The sequence below is a fragment of the Catharus ustulatus genome, chromosome 3, assembly GCF_009819885.2.
Source record: "Catharus ustulatus isolate bCatUst1 chromosome 3, bCatUst1.pri.v2, whole genome shotgun sequence".
NCBI lineage: Eukaryota > Metazoa > Chordata > Aves > Passeriformes > Turdidae > Catharus > Catharus ustulatus.
This window is the reverse complement of record NC_046223.1, coordinates 21,516,297-21,531,429: the sequence shown is the minus strand read 5'-3', so window position 1 is coordinate 21,531,429 and position 15,133 is coordinate 21,516,297. Positions and strand designations below refer to the sequence as shown.

Below are 15,133 nucleotides of genomic sequence, written 5' to 3'. Positions count from 1 at the left end.
CACTGATGCACAAAGGGGAAATGGAAGAATATATTAATACTGGAAGTTAATATCCTCTTATTCTTAATAACTACCACATACCTCAAAGAATTACTAAAAGCTTTTCTGTGATTCTTATTTTCTTGTTAAATCTCACATAAAAAGACAATCATAACTGTACCCTAAGGTGCCATCAGTTGGGGCCAAATATTGGTTTTTACTTTGAAGAGTAGTGTTTGGGGGTTTGTGTATACAAAATGGGACCAAAGTATGAAATATTCTGCCCTGTTTTAGTTGGTCTCCTTTTAGATAGCTCCAGTAAAAGTCTGGAGGTGGAAAAATTGCAAAAAGTTCTTTCAGTTGTCATTGTGGTACAGAATTGGACTGCAGTGGAACTGGTAGGAGTAGAGAGAATTTTGCCTGTTATTGAGAGCATTCCCTAGACTTGATGACAAAGATTCTGAAATTACTGAGTGCAATGGTTATGATAATCTGGGCAATTGGCGTTTTTCTAAATTTGCCTTCTTCCTGAATCAAACACAAAACCCACTAAATTTTTCCTCTCCCCCACACCCCCACCCTCACCTCCTTCCTATTTATGGAAAGTACTTATTTATAAAAAGGTAGGCTAAGGAAAAAAGCCCAATAGCACAAATACATGCCTTTGGTCCTGGAAAGAAAAAGGTTGATGTAAAGAAAAAAAAAAATCCCTATAGGTACACTGAAGTGTTTGAGTTCTTGAAAAGTCTGGTAGCTAGGGGCCCACAGGAAAAGGAGAATTCTTAGTACATTTTGACATTTTACTCTTCTATGCATTTAGATAATTAGGAGTAGCTTCTGGATAGTAAAACCTCTAAATTCTTGCTTTTTGAATGTAGATTCTGCCTTTCACCTGTTATGTCTTTTAAGATTTCAAAACTATAAAGGTCAAAGAGATGGATGTTGGAGCAAATGAAGCTGCTGCAGACTAGAAGATAAAAATTGGGAGTTTAAAGTAGAAAAATATTGAGGAAAAAAGGAGACAAAATGCAATGAAGGAAGTAAAGAATATTTTGCTGGAAAATTAATAATAAGTTCAAGGATGGAAGAATGTAAAGGTGGAGGAACTAGACCCTGAGAAGAGAGGAAAAAATGTTTACTCTGTTGTTCAGATGTAGAGATCCAGAGTACACTGACCTCTTATGGCAGGGGAAATCAGGAACAAGAGCAGCCCTCAGCATGACTGAAAAGAGCAAGTTACATTTTTCACTTCTACATGTCATGGCATAGGGATAAATATAACTCACCAAATGGCGGTCCTGCTAGCTTTTTACCTAATTACAGAATCACAGAATTACAGAATCATTTAGGTTGTGAAAGGCCTCTAAAGTCTTTGAGTCCAACCTTTGACTGATCATCACCATGTCAACTAGACCATGGCACTAAACGCCATGTTCATTTGTTTCTCAGACTCTTTCAAGGGATGGTGACTCCCCCACTTCCCTGGGCAGCCCATTCCAATTGTTAATTGTCCTTTCTTAATGCTTCCTTTGCCATGCCAAAAAGCAGATAATTGGTAAACAGGTATTGATTTCAGAAACATCATGATTAGAATTTTCAAGTATCAGAGGAGGTTTAAACACATTTGTTGAAATCAACCTTCTTGAGGAAGGTTGGGTAAGCTAAATATTTTTTTCCTCCTCTCCTTTTTTTTTAATTTTTAAAAATTTTTTCCAACTGATGTACCAAAATATTAACCCATTTTGGTGGAGCATGCTACCTAATTTCTATTCATAATACAACTTTTTAAACTAGCTACAGATAAAGAACTTTTCTGCTCCAGGTTATACTTTCTCTAGGTTAGGCTTTCTCTGTTATGCAAAAGAATAGTATTTCTTGAGAAGAATGAAACTAATGTTTCAAAAGACATGAATCATTTTTCATTAGAAAATGAAAAACTGCAATTTATAAATGAACTTTCCAGAGAGTCTGTTTCATTGAGTTCCTGGGGAGGCTTTTATTCAGTTTACACCTTGCAGAGCACAAAGGTGAAAGTGTAACAGGAAACATGGTGAGGTGGTGACACAGTGCTGCAATATATTACAACCTACACTAATTTTCTTTGATGAAACTTATTTGTGCTTCTACTTCTATCACTTGTACTTCTATCACTTTTAAGGAAAGTGGTACTTGGAATATGGTACATATATTTGATGTGCATGAAAACTTTTGATTTGAAATATACTAAGCAAATATTTATTTCCTCCAGATTCAGAAAATGTGGCGAGGCTATTATGTTCGGAAGTATATCCATAATTTTTATGCGCTGAAGAAATACCTGGCAGCTATTTGTGTGAATAACGAGTTTGTCAGGTAAAGATAAAATCTCCGTGTGGTAAAGCATTCATTTCCTCTTCTTTTATTTGTAGAAAGTTTGTGGCACTAATTAAACTATTTCTTTGAGTGTACGTTCCTCTCCATTGTCAAATGCATATATCTATCAGTCATCATTCTCTTTATCCTATGTCTATTCATGTTGCACCACATTCTGTTCTCATTTACACTATTATGAATTCAGAATAATTTCTTTGAATTAATTAGGTATGCTCTGAGTTTGTACTAATTTAATAAAAATGGATTTGGCTCCTCACCTATGCTCAGAAGTCATAGTTTTTTATACCCTAAATAGGGTTTGTTGAACTAGAATTTTTTTTTCTCAGCACACATAAGCTAGCCAAAAATTTCTTTTTATAATTTGTTTTGAATATGGATTTTTAACAATGAATGCAAGGGCAGATTTGGATTTAAGTTTCATTCATGAACCATACTATGAACAGTAATTGGGGAAGATACTGATGTGGATACAGTGAAGTAGATTCTTTTCATAGTTACACAAGAGAACCAATAGCCTGTCAGATTTCTGTATAGAAGTGTTGTTCCTCTATGTTCTTACTCTATTTCTCCTATGTATCTGTTGTCTTTTTCTGTACTTAAGCTGAAACCTTACTAAAATAGAGGTAATTATTTCCCTCTAGTGGATTTGATATCCTGATCCACAACCATTACTCAGATAATAGTGGAAACAAACAGACGAAATGCTGGGTGACCATGATCATTCTTCCCTCAGTGTAAATGAAAGCTGTTAGACAAAATCCATGAAGTGTTTGTCGTTCAGAACATCTGAGACAAATCTTTGCTTTCTCAAGCGCAGAAATAAATAGGCGTCTAGTAAACCAGTATTTTTAGAAATCCTGTCTAAATCACACGGCAAAGACTGTTTTGTAAAGAAGCATATGCAAGCTATATATGAAAAAAACCAGAATTATCCAACTTCTTTGTACGCTGATTATTAATGACATTATTCTTCCACAGTACTACATCCTCTTTGTCATAGCTTTATTTCTTGTGCATTACATTGTTACCTACAATGAACCATGCTGATAGTCACCTACCTCTGATCTCTCATTATTATTCATTTAAGTGTATTCTGTGCAGAAAATTAGGTCCCAACTCAGCAAAACCAGACTTAAACATTCTGTTATAGCTTCAATGGTATCTTCTTGATCTGAAATCCTCAAAATATTCTCTTTTCTTGAAAAGGTAGAATCCTATGAAGCCTAGACCAAATTTTGGAAAATAATTGAAGCCCCAACTTCTCTGGTTTAAAATCCATATCAGTGGTTGAACTGCAAAAACATAACCTGCTTCTCTGTTCATAATCATTCTATCACTCTTCTCCAGTCCCTGCCTATACCTAGACCATGACTCATACCTTGTTGCTTAGAGTGACCTTTGATGTATGTCAACAAAACAAGATAGCAAGTGGTATTCCTGCTGTACTGTGAACATGAATTGGTTGGAGTTTTGTATTTTATTTCCCAACACCCACAACAGATAAATGCTGGGTACACCTAACTTCAGAAGACTACAAAAATATTTGTTTTTCAGTACTTCGACATGTTGATCAAGTTCCCTAGTATTTAGTTTAGGTTATTAAAAACCATACAGCTGATGCACTGCATAGATATTTTAACCAAGAAACAATTCTGTGCTCTTTAACAGGTAAGATGAGCAGTATTGCTTCAGGTACATCAAAATGTGTCAAAACTAGTCTGTGTGAGCTCTTACCTGGCACTGATATATTATATTTTGCTAATTTGAGTTCTGTATTCCAGAGTTCACATGTCTTTCATGTGAAAAAGAAAATCTACCTTTTCAGTTTAAAAAAGTTTAAAAATAATTTTTGAGCTAATTTGTACAAATGGATCTTATTGTTTCAGTTTTTAAAATGCATGAGTTCCCAAGTGCAATCAAGAATCACTTCAGTAATCTCTTTACTAGGGTACGTTTGAAAACTAATATGTATATCACCTTCAACATTCTTCTTATGAAATCTAACAGATGTTTAGTGAGGATTAGGTGTAGGCCCTCGGCCAAACAGATTTTTCCTGTCATTGGGCTAAGTTGCTGCCAACTACTTTGGCCCCAAGGTGGCCCACTGTGTTTCTTATGTGGAATATTGAGCCAGGTGGAGGAAAGATTCTCCTCATATTTTCATTAGCCATCACATTGGCTCTGGACCTCACTATTCATAAACATTTTTGCATATAAAAATTATTGCAACTCTACACTGTAAAAAACACAAGGAATTATCAGAAATAAAAGGAATGCATTTATGAAATTGCTGTGTTTTATTTCATCGACATAGAGATTTACTTGGTTTTGGACAGAGACTGATACACTTATGCAGATTAGACTGCCTTTGGGTGTTTCACATCTCTAGAGAACCATAAAGCAACACAGTGTGGAACATTAAACAATGCACATGAATACATGAAACTCTCCCCTGCCTCCCCCACAAAAAAGGCAAAATATATTTTTAATTTCAAAAATTTGTTTATAATTTGTTCTTTCTAGAATTATGATGTAATTCTGAATTGAACTAAACTGTACACTGTAAAACAGTTCTCTGTTTTATCTATTCTAGAGTAACACTGGCAGAATTTTTATTTGTTAACACCTGGCTAAAATCACATTGCAAGACCTTCTATCTTTTGGACACCAGAATCAGGATTTGTGCCTAATTTTTTCCTTTCATTAAGGAGGAGCTTACAGTAATTTCACTATTATAAGCCGCACCTGATTATGAGCCGCATATCCGGGTGTCAGCAACGTTTAGGTCTTCGTCAATATATAAGCCTCACCTGATTATAAACCATACTTTTGTTCGCAGCAAACTTTCACAAAATTGCCAATTAGTAACAGAATCGCGGGATCGCGGAGTTTACTGGCAGGTGCCGACCTTGGAAACATTATTTCCAAGCAAAAAAAGATACAGACAATAACTGCGGCAGTTTACCTGCAAGCTTTATTTACAAGCGGAAAAAGATACAAACAATAGTGTGGTCATTTTGCAAGCATTTCCAACAGATCCGCGTTGCTTTTAAACAGCCGCTCAGCTGCGTAGCCAGGCAGCTGGGCAGCCACGCAGCCGCACAGGACTGAAAACATGGAAAAAAGTACAGAGAAATATCACGGGCTCGGATCAGCGGTGCTGCCCTGCCACCGGGGCCGCGCAGGCTGCAGCTCAGCTCGGGACTGCTGCGGGCTCGCACTTCCAGGTTGGAAAATTTCTGAACATCGTTCATATAGTGGCCGCTCCGGATTACAAGCCGTACTTCCGGGTTCAGACCAAAACTTTAGTCAAAATGGTGCGGCTTATAATCGTGACATTACTGTATATCAAATCATCCCTCACTCATTTCTAAGAGAAACGTCAAAGGAAGTTCTCATGAAACTTTGGACATTCTGTTAAGTTTCTTATAAGACTATCTTAAAAGAGTTATTGACCAAAGTTTGTTTCCTTCTCATTCCTCCTTTACCCTAGGATTGTGTTTGTTTTTTTTTTAAATAAAGGGCACTTGTTGTACTAAGTGGTTTTCTCAACCAGTAGCGACATCTTTACCATTTAGCTTTAATACAAACCGTCCTTATTTAATAGCTGCCCTCATTTAGTAGCCAGACCTTTATCATTTGTCTTTAGTGTGAAAGCCCCAGGAGAAAGTAAACTTAATAGAAGCTGCCCCAGTTTAAAGCCATAGAGGAATGTAATTAAGTTTAACAGAAATTGATTTAACAGAAATTGACCTAAAATATAATTAAATAATAATAGTCATATTATGTGTGAGTTCCCACTCACTTAACAGACTGCTTATGGCACTGTTAGACTTAACAGACTTAAGGCACTGCCTTTGTACAAACTGAAGATGGCTCTGGGCTTTAGCTCCCAGACTGCCTAAATTCCTCCAGCATTCCTTTTACTTCCCACTGCTACAGAACCAATAGGTCTGATGGCTGCTGGTGTCCCCAGTAGAGTCCCTTGGAGTTAGGTTGAGAAGTGCTTGAAGGAATCCCTTCAGAGATGGAAAAGAACAAATTTGAGCCCTAAACTCTGTCTACATAAGGAGACACAGATTTTTCTTAATATTTGTGCAGTTGATCTTCAGTGTAGTGGCGAAATGGGTTTATTAGTCCTGAAAGATATAGGAAGTTCTTAATGAAGAAGGTAAGAAACTTGTTCTTAAATATTTATTTTTCTGTATTTTGTTATTTAGATTTTAGTAATAAATCTTCATCTGTAGCATCCATTTTTATTTAAATACCAATATATACTGTATTCTATCTCAATGTGGACTAGTTGGATGGTTTCATTTTTAAATATATGCATGAAAGTAAATTTCATTACTTCTCAGTGTAGTTAGTGTATTTAATTTTAAGGGAAAATACTTTCTTTTGAAACATTCTTAAAGCTGCATTTACCATCTCCACGAGCTGGCTAAATGGTTACAAGGGGAAATATGCCAAAATCAATTAGCATAGGCTATAACTCCATATGATGCATTAGAATTTTGTTTTATGTGAAACAGTTTCCAGTCCATGATAAGCAAATGGACATCACTTCACATAAATTAGCAGGCTGGTGCCATTATATCCAAAGAATTTATGGATGATGTCAGTTGCCCAACTGTGTGATTAACTTACGGTTCTTTGCCTAGGGTTATCTACAGACTGGCCTTTAAACTATAGTAAAGGAACTTTGCTATATGTCAGGTGTGCAAGCATAGGTAAGATTTTGGGATATATTGCTCCATTTACTGATAAATGGCACCATTTAAATTTTTCCCTAGGCACAAAACTGAGTAAAAACAGCCATATCAGAAAACTAATAAAGCAGTGGCACTGACATTGGTGTTCCTGTGTAATCAAGGCAGGTAGTTCAGCGTTCTTGGCTACTGAATAAACTCTGACTTAAAGACAGCAAGCTAACTTTAATAAACATCATAGTTTACCTAAACATTGTTGAGTTTATAAATCAGGAATTTCACACACTTGCAGGATCAACACCTTCCTTCCATTGTTTCATTAGTCGTGAGTGGCCCTGGAGAGTATGACTTTGATCCAAGTTTGACTAGCTGTTTTATCAGCAGATTGGTTTCACAGTCATCATTAAAACTTCCTGGTCTTCAAGACACATCAGGAAAATACATAATACAAAGCGATAAAAATCACTTCCTTGGCAACATGTTTATTCTCAAATCATTCGTGCAGCTTGATTTTTTATAAGCCTAATGAAGAGTGAAATGAAAGAGTACTTACATGTTGCTGTTGATCTAATCCAATTTTAGCTATTCTGTAAATATACTTGAGAATGCAGTATGGAAAAAAGTAAGATTAACTATCTTATTCTAGATTACTATACCATTTCTTTTAACATGGCAAGGACTTGGCTTCTTAAAACATTTGAGGTACAGCTATTTTCCATGGAGTGGGCTTGAAATAAATTATTTTTTTGTCATAGTTGTATGAGGAGAACTTACTCAGCCTCCACCTGTCTGTTCCTTTTTGGTAAAGGTAAGTCCAGGTGCTGGCCATTTTCTCAAGTGTCAAAGTGTTTTGAAGAATGTATATATTGTCCTATAATTCAATTAAAATGTTCCTCATCATTGACTGCTGAAGCAGTTGATTCTGTAGTCTATTTTCAATTAGTGCCAAAGCCTTTCAGACAGCTCCTTAGAATTTTTGCAACAATAAAACCCTCATTTTTGTAATGTTGTCTTTCACTTGATGTTTAGTTAACTACTTTATCTTCAACCCATCTTTTTAACTTGTCTTCAAAGATATGGAGAGGAAATACATTATGCTTTTTTAACTTACTTACCTGTAATTTGTATTTTCTGCATGTAAACTTACTCTGTCAGCTTTCTCTGTGAGCCTCAGAAATAGAGACAAGTGCCAAGTATGCTTTCTCCTATTGAAATATTAATTTGGAGTGGTAGTGGTCATAATTTAAGACATCTATACCTTTTCCTAGAGGATTTTAGGCATAACTGCTAGATATCTAGGAACCTGGAAACTGTAATTTACTGAGGATCCCAGATTACTTCTGTAGCCACCAACCTGATGCTGTTAGGATAGGTAAGATATTAAAAATGAGCTTTTAGGTTGATAATGAAATTGAAATGAAGTGTCTAAAGTTATAGAGCAGTCAATGACCCGTTTTAACTCCATGGGAAAGCACTTTCTGAATACACTGAGGTTATGGGAAGAACCATTATGTTTACACATGAAACTGAATTTCCAACACAGATTCAGCTCACATGCCTCATGTACTTTATTCTGTCCATGTCTCTCTTGAGCAAGGAGCAGAAGCAGTCTTTACCATGTTTTTAGCTAGTTCTGTGTAAATAGTTGAAGTTTTGCAATAAACATGGACACTGCAAGTAATGTAAGTAGCTGCTTAGACTGTAGTCTTCAATAAAATGAAGGCTATACTTTCTCATGTATTTTTATTTAGCAGTAAACACACCATTAGGATCAACAGATTAAACATGAAGCTTTATTTCACTTATATCCAAAGATTTTTTTTTAAAAAATCTGAATGTGTAGAAAGAAATCTGAGATCCCTGTGTACACTCATTGGACCAAATAGTCTGTGGTGTAGATGATTAGTTTTGATGAAGATGGAATAAAACAGGTCTGACAACACAGTATTGTAGGATAACAATAGTTCTATACCTGTGAGCTTTAAATGTGCTGTAGTGTCTGGATAGATTTTTTATTTTGTAAGAAGTCTGTTAGAATTACTGACAGCTCATAAAACATTTTCTGTGTACAAAGACTGACTAATCTTGTCCTTTTAAACTGTCTCATAGAGACAGACTTCACAGTCTTCTGTTTTGTGTGAAGTAGGATCTTCACTGTAAAATAAGTTGAAAAGGGGAAGAGGTACAGTTTCATTAAGCTCTAACATATCATTGACTGTCAGGTAGGTCTTGTTATGCTGTCCATCCTCATTTAACTATTCCACTAGATCTCTTAATGAAGTTAAGCCCCAAGTTCACTCCAGTAATTCTGTGGCAAGAGTTTGTGCAATGTAACAATTCATCACTTGTCAGGAAGGCACTTTTAGTTTATACATTTAATAAGGGCATCCTCTAGCTTGGTTAATTAGAAATGAACAGTTTGCATATTTACTAAATGCGGAGTGTCATTGCCACCACGGCCTATTGCCTACATGAATTATTTCTCTATCTGCAATAAACAGCTGGGTAATTATTACTGCCATAATCAGATAAATTCCCTCTGTAAGGCTTTTCTTACATGGCAATTCTTTGAACTCATCCAAAGCTGAACAAAATTTATGAACTCCAGCAGCTAGACCACTTTTTCATAGTGTAGTGTCCCTGTTCCCTATTTCAAGGACATGCAGACTATCATAAATATTGTGTAAATTAGGAGGATAAATATGATTACCTAAAGATTACATATTAATAAACTTGATTTTCAAAATATAATTTTCAGGTTGTAACTGATTACATTATAGCAGTTCTGGTTTATCTAATTGTAGAGACATGACAGGCCATCTATATACAGGCTATACGAGGTTATCAAGCAAGGGCTCTACCACTTGAAGAATAAAGACTCCTGAAGAAGTATATAAATATTTTTCATGTGCCATAGTCACTTCAGCTGTTTAGGTCATTAGAAGTATGACAAATATTATATGCCATTTACTCAACTCACTTAAAGCAGTTCTATTGTTATTAAAATGAGGTGATGGTTCTCTTTGTTATGCTACTTCCAGTTTAATAATGAAGTATAAAATTTAAATGCATTCATTTATGTGTTACATAAGAAAATTAGATATTTATTTTATTTGTAGGAGCACTTTATATACAATTATATAAATAAGTTTGCTCTATGCTACCCAAGTATTCCAGCTCATATGTATCTGTAGGTACATCAGTGAGTACTGAATTTACACATATGGATTTTCCAGAACATGCTATAATGTAGCCTATTTTTGAGGTCTCCAAAGAAACAACAACAAAATAAATAAAATCAAAAGACATGACTGTTATTTTTCTTAGTTGGCACACAACAGCCTATTGACCTAACATCACTATTTTGTTTTAATCATAGTGTAAGATAGTGTGTCTGAGTGCTGCTTAGAAATTTGCCAGCTACTATTCCCATACTCTTTATCAAACAAGTAGCACTTCTCACAATTCAGCAAAATGCTCAGAGATAGCAGAATGTTAAGGAAGGCCAAACAAAATAAAGTGTTCTTTGGCACTGCTCTACCCAGTGAAAGGCTTTTGAGATTAGACTCCCTTTATCATTTCCCATTTATGTCAGAGAAACGGAAACTACAGCAGTGAAGACCTTTAAAATGAACCACATCACAGTTGTTTTTGTTATTGGAAGTGTAGTAACTGTGCCCTGCTTTTTTCCAAGTTTGTGATTTCTTTTTGTCTGAGGATGTGAAGGCTTATTGATCTTTCTTTGGCATTTCAGATTTTTTACACTGGAAAATTACAGTCCTTTGCTTTATATTTGTGTATCCTATAATGTCCCATGAGATACAGAATTGCATGTGGTGAAGAGCAGTATATAGTGTCTCATGAGCACATTTTTGTTTTGTTTTAAAGCAAAAATGTCCAAAATGGAGAAAAAAGGGGATATAAAAATGGTCATAGTTGTTTTTTGATTCTCTCAATCATTATAAAAAGACTTTCCTCTTCCTTAAGGAGGCTTAAGTCTCTGAAGTGGTCAGTCAGAAAATAAAACAGAAAGATTATTTGTCTTCCATTTTTGCAGTCTAGAACAGTAGTGAGTAGCTACAAAAAAGTGTCTTTTTTTGTCCTAGTAATAATGAAAACAATGTTATTTGGAATCAGATTATCTTGTCAGACTTCAGATCTGTTACCAATATGATGTTTATCAATACCCAATTTATAAGAGTATCTATAAAAAAAGCCCATCAGGCTTTGACTGAACAATTTTCTTGATTTAATTACATCAGAATATAGTAAATACCCTCTTTATTCAAATCCAGCAGTTAATGAACGTTGGTGTTCAAAGTATGTCCCATAGTTGCCCATGGAAACAGTTTCATTTTATCATTGAACCATTACTTCTTGTTACATTCAACTCTACTAGACTGAAAACTCTGTGCTAGACATAAACAATGGAGATCACTGAAAGATGCTGTCTCTGCTTAAAATACTATTTGTTACCATTTTGGACAGACCTTCAAATGTCCTTTAAAATAATATCAGCACCAGTATCCAGCACAGTTATGATGACTAAGAAATTCTAAAAATCATTTTTCTTCTGTCAGTTTATGCATTCATTTGTATGAATGCTTTCTATCATGTGAAAGAGCTTCTTCATATCTATGACTCCTGCTTGAAATACCTCCTTTAAAAGCCTTAATTTTTCATATGGTGAGCATGAATTTCCTTAAACTGTAAGAAAATTTTACAGTAATTTCACGATTATAAGCCACACCATTTTGACTAAAATTTTGGTCCGAACCCAAAGTGCGGCTTATAATTGGGTGCGGCTTATATATGGACAAAGAACGAAAAGTTTCTGTTTTAGTTTGGAGGACAGGTGTCTGCTGAGAAAGGCAGGAACTTCTCTTTGAAATGTAGAATGTAAACCCCCTCTCTCCAAATTATTATAATTTTGAAATCAAGGAGCTTTCAGGTAAAAATATGGAAATTAGGAATAACAGTTCTTTTCTAGGGAAATCAAAATAGAAATACAGTACTACAAAGAGACAAACTCCAAACCCTGACAAAGTCAGAGTACAACCTGACACCCCATCAGGCAGGGTGTTGGCAGCAGTCCCATTAAATGGTGGCTGCATCCTCCTGCAGTGACAGATGTGATTCAGTTGGAGCAGTGCTCCTGTACAAGGTGCAGTTTCTCTCTGGAGGTCCAGTGGTGATGTGGAGAAATCCGGTTTTCCTCTGGAGTGCAGTGGAGAAAGGGGCTCCCTTAGTGTCCTAAAGCCTCTGTTTTTATCTTGGTAAGAAATGTTGGGCTCTTCCCCCTGGCTGGAGCAACTTTCAATGGGATGCAGTAATTTTATCAGTCACACAGTGGGACTCAATGGCCTTAGAAGAAAATGACTCCCTGGAGGAAGGATGGGGTGTGAAAAGATAACGAACAATGCCCAACCTGGTTTCAATGGATGGCTCATTAGCAGATTATCTGCCATTGAGATAAGGATCACTGCCCCACCCTCAACAGATGGTGATAGAACAGATACCTTTTATCACACTCTGTATTGTAACATGCGGCTTATAATCAGGTGTGGCTTATATATGGACAAAGAACAAAAAGTTGCTGAAACCCAGAAGTGCGGCTTATACTCAGTGCGGCTTATAATCGTGAAATTACTGTACTTATTATTATACCCCTTTCAAATTCCTCAGGCTCTTCACCTTGTAGGGGTAATTGGAGGACTCCATTAACTGGTTTATCCTTGACTGTGAAGCTAAATCTCAATGTTTTACCTTGAACTTCACAATTCTTGCTACTTTCAAACCAAATTTAAAAAGAAAGCAACATTCTCCACCTCTCTTCTCCAAGTAGGCTGTTCTTTTCTCATCCAATTAACTAACTATTTGCTAAATGTTTACAGCCTCATCTAACAAACTCATGTGTTCTTTCAGCTTGCATGGCACCCAAAATGATGCAGCGCTCGTTTGCCTACTTGATGGTGAGAGGCCTGACAACCATCTACTGCATAGTATTTGACCCCTTGGGAAAGATTTAGCACTCTGAACAGAAGTTTATGGGCCTGGGTGTAGACAATAGAATATACTGAATTTGCTCTTTAGACATATGTAACTGAATGTTGAAATCTATAATTAAGTGTAGTCTCATTTATTAGGTAGAATCAAAATTTCAGAGAATAGACTTTAATTCTGAGTGTAATTTCTTGCATAGCATACTAAAAATGCCTGATTTTTTTTTCCTGGTTTATATTCCTTCAAAGTTTTTAAGACAGTAAGAGGTAAGATTTCCTAACACTTCTGAAAATTGGGATCTAGTTGATATTTTCAGTTTGGCAATGAGCCATTGCTGGGAAATCACATACTTACAAATAGCGCTGCTGTATTAAAAAAATGTGTCAGATCTTCCCCCTAATAATCACAATTGCTATGAAATAAAAAAATTCATTTACTGTGTCTTTCATAATGTTTTATGCTTCAATAAAAATTACATCATAGATGCTCAAGTGGTAAAACCATTCCATGAATATGAAATTGAGAAAACCATGAGGTACCACAAAATATGAAGTTGTGAGTCTTGGCATTGCTTCTCTGCTGTACGCAATAGGTCATTACATAAAAGCTCTCCCTGCCTTGCTGTTGTTAAACCTGTTTAATGTAGACAAAGTGTACCATTTTATTTATCAATGTATGCAGGCTTTTATGTGAAAGTAAGTGAAGGATTTTAGTGGGTAGACCTCAGTCAAATTGTTTCATAATACTCTGAGGAGGAAAATCAACTTAGCTGATGACCTTTAGAAGCTATAACGTCATGTTTGCTTTCTAAATCACATAATGTTGAATATTGTAAATGTTGCCAAGTACCATATATTAAAGTAAAAGAAGTACAGATATGTCTACATTGTACTGCACTGCAGCAGAGAGATAACAGTTAGCTTAAATTAGTTCATTCTAGTACTGGGAACAGCTTAACTGTAGCAAAACATAGCAGTGAGCTTTCCTCTAGTTATTACTGTGCAGATGGTAGCATATATAGTCTTCTGGGATTTGCAGTGCCAAAAGATAACAGATACTTTCACATGACATTCACTAGAAAACTTCCAATGGTATTTGGCTGTGGTTAGACATCCTCTTTTATATGTTGCAGGAAAAATTAGGAACATGACTGCTCTCTTAGCAGCTTAGCACTGACACTGTGCTAAAAATGACCACTGCTGCTAAACCGCTGTCAGAATAAATTGTGTTGGGGCTTTGTTATCCATTCTGGGCCAGATCGACTTTGTAACCCTCAAATACTAATTTCACTGTTTAAACTACTCACCAAATATTAATTTCGCTATTAAAGCTAATCAATCAGGCTGATTTTTAATGAAGGGTCAATAGGAAACAGACACTGAGGGAAAACATTTTTCCTGTTGTTAGGTTTTTCAGGATATACCTGGGCATAAATAAAGCTGAACCAGTATACTGGTACCTCTGCCAACAGAAGCTTCGATGTTGACTTGCTCTTATGCCACATCCATAATAGGTGGGGTTTACAGTTTAATTAAATCAAAATAATTAAGCTGAAAAATCATTGTTTAGATTGGACCTTGTACAAAATTTTTTTTTTAACTTCACAGCATTTTCTGCTGCCAATAAGAATAGAGTAGATTTGCATTAAGGATGTATATACACAGGGGAAAATCATTTGGACCAAGAAATTTGCACATTTTGAGAAAACAGAATAATCTTAAGTGACTATATATGAAAAAAAATTAGGTTTTTAGTAGATGTGAGGAAAAATTCTGTATGAGTTGTTATTGAAACCTTAATTGGCAGATTCTGCATAATGGATTAGGAAAATACTCTGGTTTTAGTTCTAAGCTGCCTGTGCAATCAGTAGCCTGAAAGGCTGTTGCACTGTCTTGAGTAACTGTGCAGCAGTGGAAATTGGAAGGATAAGAAGGATGCATCCGTCTGTTCTTCCCTATCGTCTGGTACACGCTGTGCCCTGATCTCCTGATCTGCACAAGGTATTTATTCACTGTGTGCCCTTCACCACCATGTTCATCACATTTCCAATGTCGTGTATTGATCACACT

The 15,133-nt window shown here is 35.8% G+C and overlaps 1 protein-coding gene across 1 annotated transcript in view; it reads left to right on the top strand.

Moving 5' to 3' along the window:
• SPATA17 (spermatogenesis associated 17) overlaps positions 1-15,133 on the top strand; it is an 89,207-nt gene that overhangs the window by 14,494 nt on the left and 59,580 nt on the right. The window contains exon 5 of the mRNA XM_033055023.1: positions 2,228-2,331. Within this exon, the coding sequence (XP_032910914.1) occupies positions 2,228-2,331 (104 nt within the window). The remainder of the gene's footprint in view (positions 1-2,227; positions 2,332-15,133) is intronic.